The sequence below is a fragment of the Cetorhinus maximus genome, chromosome 1, assembly GCF_964194155.1.
Source record: "Cetorhinus maximus chromosome 1, sCetMax3.hap1.1, whole genome shotgun sequence".
Taxonomy (NCBI): Eukaryota; Metazoa; Chordata; class Chondrichthyes; order Lamniformes; family Cetorhinidae; genus Cetorhinus; species Cetorhinus maximus.
The window spans coordinates 34,876,720-34,884,127 of record NC_135879.1 but is presented as its reverse complement, the minus strand read 5'-3'; the positions used below and the strand labels follow the sequence as shown (position 1 = coordinate 34,884,127).

Sequence of the window (7,408 nt, the reverse complement as noted above, 5' to 3'; positions counted from 1 at the left end):
GCTTTACAACAATCTATAAGCTTTGCGATGGCTTACAACTTTCCCAGTAGCCAAAATCTGGCCTTAATTAATATCCGTTCGAAAATAGCGAAATTCGCTCTTTTGTTAAATTGTTTTCAAAGGGAGTTCAATGTTTTTGCCTTTAATACTTCCAAAGGGGGCGCATTCTGTAAAATTAACAGTTGAGGGGGATATTTATTTTTCGGGTAAAGCCTCATACGGACTGAAGTGGGTACACAGTTGACAGCTCAACACGAATTTGACTGTAAAGCAGCTATGGGTCAACTCCGACAGCTGAGAGTTTGACACCTTTCGTCGCGCGAACAACTATGTGAAGCACGTATCTGTCCTGTTCACATTCAGCCACCTAGTCACCAAAGTGTAAGGCAGCTTTCCGTCCAACACGTAGCAGCAGTGGGTCCTATTAATGCGGCATGCCATGTACATGTTACTCTGGTACATAACTGGAAATTCAACTTTCACTTTAAAAGTATGTCCCTCCCCTTATGAAACTCTGGAACAGTTTGCAAGCCCTGGACTTAAACACATTATGTACAGCCCATTGCCACACAAGCCAGAGCCGCAAATCCCTTGAGTTATTCCTGGTAACCAGCTAACGGTTCCAAGCACACTTTAGCTACGCCCCCTTCCTCATTTTTTTTTATATATCCCTCACCTCGCAAGTCAGCCCAACCAAGCTTCCCTTGGGGAGGGACCAGACGCCAGTCGCTGTGATTGACAGGGGCATCGACCACAGGGGGGGCCAGCCCTAGGCGGGAGGGGGCGCGGCAGTCCGCCAGCACCGGCCAATGGGAAGTGCGGTGACCGTGAGCTGAGAAAGGAGGGGGTGCGGGCGGAGTCTTCCTGTGCTCTGGAGTTTGGTTGCATTAGGAGCGAGTGGGAGAAAGCAAGATCCCGGGGAATGACCAAAGCGAGTCATGTCTTTCCTGGTGCCAGAGCGAAAGCGGCAGTGCGCTGAAACTGTATCCGAGCACCCTCTCCCACTGTAAGCCGCGAGTTAAAACATACAGGGAGGGGAAAAAAAGAAACTGTATTAAAAAAGTTGGATTGGGTCAAAAAACAAAGTTTACAGAAACTTTAGGAAAACGCCAAAGCAGCTTTGGAAAAAACTTTATGAAGAGCAGCGGTGGAAGAAAAACCACATTAATATATATAAAAAAGAACCGTGGCGTTGGTGCTCTTCCAAGGTAACCTAAAAACGGTACCTTTGCTGGAATTTCCCCTCGGCTTCATTCAGATTTGATGCATTTTGGAACAAGTATATTTAATTGGAAAGGTGGGCTCGGAACACACTCTTATCATGGTACCGTTAGGTAGAGGCTGCAACTTGGTCGCCGTTTTGCTGGTGTTTTTAAGCTTTTGCTGGGACGCCGCATCCAACCAACTCCGCCAAGTGTTTCAGGTCGAGGAGGAGCAGCCGCCCCACACGGTGGTGGGCACCATACCCACCAAGCCGAACTTCAGCTACCGTTTCAGCGAGAACCACGCTCTGTTCGCCATCAACGCCACCACAGGTGTCATCTCCACCACCTCGGTCATCGATCGCGAAAGCCTGCCCAGCGATGTGATCAACATCGTGGTGCTGTCCAGTCAGCCCACTTACCCCACCGAGGTCCGGATCATCGTCATGGACATCAACGACAACACGCCCGTCTTCCCCGAGTCCACCATCGTGGTGGCCTTTCGAGAGGACACCAGCGGCGGCCGGCAGGTGATCCTGGACACGGCCACCGATGCGGACACGGGCTCCAACGGGGTTGACCACCGGTCCTACCGGATTGTGCAAGGGAACGAAGACGGGAAATTCCGTTTGGACATTACAGTCAACCCGAGCGGCGAGGGCGCCTTCTTGCACCTTGTGTCCACCGGCGGCTTGGACCGAGAGTCTGCGCCTTTCTACCAGCTGGTGGTGGAGGTGGAGGACCGGGGGCTGCCCAAGAAATTCGGCTACCTGCAGGTCAATGTCACCGTGCAGGACACGAACGACAATTCCCCGAGCTTCTCCAAATCCCACTACCAGAGCAGTGTTTACGAGAATGTGGCCATCGGCTCGAGTGTCCTGCAAGTGACGGCCAGCGACTTGGACGAGGGGGTCAACGGGGACATCGTCTACTCTCTGGACGAAGGGTCTCCCTTCCAGATCGAGCCGCACACCGGCATGGTCACCGTCCGGGAGACTCTCAACTACGAGACCAAGAAGCAATACTCGCTGGTGATCCGAGCCAGTGACGGCGGCAGCCCTTCCCTGAGCGGCCGCACCGAGGCCACGGTCAAGCTGCTGGACGTCAACGACAACGACCCGGTGGTGAAGTTCCGCTACCTGCCGGCCACCTCCAAGTTCGCGGCGGTGGACGAGAACGCCTCGGTCGGCACGGTGGTGGCCCTGCTGACGGTCAGCGACGCCGACTCCTCGGCCAACGGCAACATCTCGGTCTCCATCCTGGGGGGGAACGAGCAGATGCACTTCGCCGTGCAGAGGTCCCCGGTGCCGGGCCTCAGCCTCATCAAGGTGGCCAGCGCCCTGGACCGGGAGCGGATCCCCTCTTACAACCTGAGCGTCTCGGTGTCCGACCACGGCGTGCCGCTGGCCCGCACGTCGCTGGCCAGCCTGCTCATCTTCGTCAACGACATCAACGATCACGCCCCGGTCTTCGAGAAGCCCCTCTACCGGGTGGCCGTCGGCGAGGACGTGCCGGTGGGCAGCTACATCCGAGGCATCTCGGCCACGGACGGCGACTCGGGGCTGAACGCCAAGCTCCGCTACTCGGTGGTGTCCGGCAACCGGCTGGGCTGGTTCAACATCAGCGAGGAGAGCGGCCTCATCACCAGCGCGGCCCCGCTGGACAGGGAGACCGTGTCCGAGCTGACCCTCAACATCAGCGCCCGGGACCAGGGGCTGCAGCCCAAGACCTCCTACACCACCCTCAGCATCACCATCAGCGACGTCAACGACCAGGCGCCCACTTTCCCTCACCCTTCCTACCGCTACTCCATCGCCGAGAACTCGCCCCCCGGCACCCAGCTGGACATCTTCACCGCCCTCGACAAGGACTTGGGCGCCAACGGCACCGTCCGCTTCCTCCTCCACCCCGACAGCCCGCCCCGCCACCTGGACCTCTTCCGCCTGGACCCCGTCTCCGGCCGCCTGACCTGTGTCACCGAGCTGGACCGGGAGGAGCAGGCCGAGTACACCCTGCTCGTCCAGGCCCGGGACAAAGGCAGCCCCCCGCTCTCCTCGGTGGCCCAGGTGACCGTCACCCTGGAGGACATCAACGACAACAGCCCCACTTTCTACCCCGTGCAGTACTTCGCCAACATTAAAGAGAACGAACCCCCCGGGACCTATATCACCACCGTTTCTGCTGCCGACCCTGATTTAGGGAAGAATGGCACCGTCAGGTACTCCATCACGGCGGGGGACATCTTCAGCTTCCAGATCAACTGGGGCACCGGGGTCATCTCCACCAGGCTTTCACTAGACCGAGAGGAGAAGACAGCTTATCAGCTCCAGGTAAGATCATGTGTTAAAATTAGATTTTCAATTTAAAAAAAAAATTAAGCATGCAGCATAACTATAAAAGTACAGCAGTACAAATAACAACTTAGCAGTGACCAGTCTGATTGCACTCACTGTAAAGTCAAGCAGTGAAAAGATGTGTATAAATAGCACCAGGGTCAGTGTGAGCTGAGATCCCCCAAGGCCAGTGTTAACAGACAACCCAACTTTAAAAGTCCAGTCTCAAGGACATACTGCCACAGCTGTTGTCCCTACCCCCCACCACCCACCAACACCCAACACCCACCACTTTTGGAAAAGTTCCATATTTTCAAGGTATGTTTTTCTGAACATGTGCAGAATACTTTTGCATAATTATTCATGGAGATTGGCCAGAGGCAGGCATTGAATTTTTCACCGAATGTTACATCTGGTGCCAGAAACTGCTTCAGTCAGAGATATAACTGATCTAGTCGGGGATGAAGGGCAGTCAGGAAGAAGGGGCTTGGAAATTCAGAGACGACTTCTGTGTTATTAATTTTACTTTTGAAGAATTAGTTTCCTCACTGCCTTACATGTACCAAATTTTGGTCTTGGGCCATTTCCTTTGCTGCTCATATGTAGCTTCCACAAACAGCTGCCATGGCTAGTTCTCCTGATTTTCGCTCACTCCCTGTAGTGAAGTATCTTGTCTGGCTGAGATAGTGAGTTCATATGAAGAATCCTAGCAGCCTGTGAGAAACAGTATTAATACAGCAATGTACTCAATCAACAGAGCATGATGCAGATTATTAATGGGAAAAAAATCATATAGAAAGAAAGTCAAAATCACCAAAAAGACACATTTAATTATTGGGGAATGCACACCATAACTTTGACAATAATTCGTTCCTCAGTGGTAATTCTGGGTTATCTACCATTTGAGAGGGTCAGTCAATATCCTGCTTACAGACTACCACCAATGTTGAAATTGGCCTGTTGCCAGGAGTTATACTGCCTGCTAGTGACTCATCTGATGTTTCCATCCCTTCTCCAGCAAGATGCTCCACTTGGCATCCTTCATGTAGAATGAACAAAATTGGGCGCTCAAAGGCTAGTAGAAAGTTGAACCTGAAACCCTTCACTCTTCGGTACCACACAGCTGGTGCTCCTGTGCTCAATACTGCATTGTTCCCCATCTATACAACTTTACCATGTCAATATAGAGTTTTGCCTGATTGCATTTTCTGCATCGAACACTTAAAGAAATTGAGATGATTGATAAAGGAACAGCATTTTGACCACCCCTGCTGGTTGAACCCTTATTTTATATAATACATTCTTTCCCTGTTTTTCCCTTCCTACCTCCTCCTTTCTGGGAGGCTGCATTCTATATTGTGATACAATTCTACAGTCAGTGGTGGCACTCTGGTATCTCATCCAAATTACTTTTTTGCAATTCATTGTTCATATGTCCAATTGTAATGCCGCAACTACCGCCCAACTGAGATTAGCTGGTTCAATGCAGGCTAGGGATGAAGTAGTTTGCATATCTCAGTAACAAAACACAAACTAAGAGATGGTAATATTTTTGAACGCGCAGTTAACTTAAGTAGGACTGTGATTCATTTTCGAAGCATACTGAATCTGGGTCTAATTATGATGCACCAGTCTTAATATTCCTTCAGCTTTGGAAAGCAAGATTCTGCATCGTAGAGTTGTAGCCAAGCATTTCTGTCAAACAATTTCTTGCACAAATTTAACAGTTAGGATTTCATCTAGTCATTTTGCAGTATTATGTTTATAAATATTTATTTCCGGAAGGGCATTCCTCATACTCATCTGAGTTCCTGAAATCAAAGGCAATGCTACTTGGAAGCATGGAGCTGAAATCAGGCACTTTCTCACAAGGACACTGAAAGAATGTTGTCAAGCCACAGTTACACAACTCCCAACATTTAGCTGCAAATGACAGCTAAGGAGGCCTAGTGTGAATTTCCCTCTTGGGTTGCAGGAAGTTACATGGTCCAAAGAGGTTGAAATAGGAAGGTTAAGGAAATAAAGCAGAGATTTCTTGCATTCAAAAAAGTAAATGTTAATAATCAGCATCACTTGTACCTTTGATTTACCTTGGATAGTGCAGACTTTAAGATTTTACATGAATTCGAAATATTCACTCCTAAAAAGATATAAGAGCAAAGCAAATAATTAAATCAGTTACAAAAGATACACAACAGTATTTTGTAAAAGCAAATAAACCAAGGAATATAACTTTACACTAATTTTCTAGTCTTTTGATTATATATAATGGTTTGATTTAGGTACTGGTTTAATTCATAATCCAAATTCCTGTAAGAAAGATTAACTGAGCAGATTTTTCACGTTCCTTATAATATATAAATGCATCCCAGCTTAGCACTTAATGTTAGAGTACCAGTTGAAGTTAAATCAATGATGCTAGACTATATTCATTTTATTCTATTGCTTAGATTGCTGACATCATAATTAGTAAGTACAGGCTTCCTAATATTTTAAGATACTTTTATTGCTAAAAGCAAATAAGAGATGAGCATTGTTGGAAAATTTCAACTCCTGACTCCTTGAAATCATACTCTGTGATATCATCTTGTCAGTGTTTAGCATATTGGTATGAAATTTTTTTGTTGCTTTAATGGAGAAATGGGGTACATGTTAATTAAAATAAATCAAAGAAATGTCATACAAATGTATTAATTTATTTCATCTTCCTATCACAATTTCAAATGCTTGGTTTGCATATGCCTCATTAATATTTGTTAGATTTTCCCCCATTTAGAAGTGGAGGGTAGATACTCTGCTTTCCACTTAATTTAGTGAAAAAATCAGTGTGCATTCAAGGTGGATTGGACACTGCGTTGGTTTTAGGAAACATGCCAAAAGAGTGAATAAATTATCTCAAGAACTTCTTTTGTTTTAAAAACAATTGAAATTAGTCTTTAATTATATTTGTCTAACCAGCCTGGAAAGTCTGTAGTTATCAGTTTCTGAGACCACGTGGTTGGAGATAGATATAGCCTTGAACTCCCCCGATTCCACTGTAGTATTAGGCAGGGTTGGACTGACATTTCCTATTCTGTGTTCCAACATGGGTGAAGTAAACATGTAGGCTACAGTCACTGTGATGTTATGCATACTTCTGTGGTTCAAATTACACATACAGAACTGTCCCTAATCTCAAAACAATCAGAATGTTTGCGGTAATTAAGAATTGCTTTATATGGAGGTCACAGGGCATTTTTTAAAAATTCATTCTTGGGATGTGACCATCATTGGCAAGGCCAGAATTTATTGTCCAATCCTAATTACTCTTGAAAAGGTGGTGGTAAACCCCTTTCTTGAACTGCTGCAGTCCATGGATGTGGTTACATCCACAGTGCTGTTAGGGAGGGAGTTCCAGGGTTTTGACCTAGCAACAATGAAGATTGGGGAGAATTCAGGTACAAGGCTGTTCCATTCTCATCTCTGGCAATCTGCACTATAGCCGCCAAAACCCAATTTCAATTGACAGGAATCATTACTCATTGAAAAAGATTGTTTTTATGCCATCTTTCATATAATTACTGGGACGGATGTGTCCTTTGCCTGCTAACTGTATGGGTTATGTAAAGTGAGTTAATCTAGTTCCTAAGAGGCATGGGACTAGGCCACAAAATGGTCCCTAATTCAGAACTTATCAATAATGTCACTTAGGCAGGCCTTGATTGGTGTGGAAGTTTGAAGAATTGTCATTATTGGTGCAGTAAGAGGTGCTTTTCTGAGGTTGTGAATGAAACTCAATGTTGACACAGAGGAAATTTTTTTTTTGCTGCATCTGGCTGTGCCTTTTCTGATGTGGAAGTTTAACATGGGATGAAATGGAATCTGTTCCTTCCA

The 7,408-nt window shown here is 47.0% G+C and overlaps 1 protein-coding gene across 2 annotated transcripts in view; it reads left to right on the top strand.

Annotated features, from left to right (window-relative positions):
* Positions 1–650: 650 nt before the first annotated feature.
* The window catches only part of fat4 (FAT atypical cadherin 4), a 397,379-nt gene continuing 390,621 nt past the window's right edge, over positions 651–7,408 (top strand). Inside the window, exon 1 of one of the 2 annotated variants that reach the window (XM_078539702.1) lies at positions 651–3,532. In XM_078539702.1, the coding sequence (XP_078395828.1) occupies positions 1,322–3,532 (2,211 nt within the window). In that variant the 5' untranslated portion in view covers positions 651–1,321. The remainder of the gene's footprint in view (positions 3,533–7,408) is intronic. The other variant, XM_078539696.1, reaches the window with a different exon arrangement.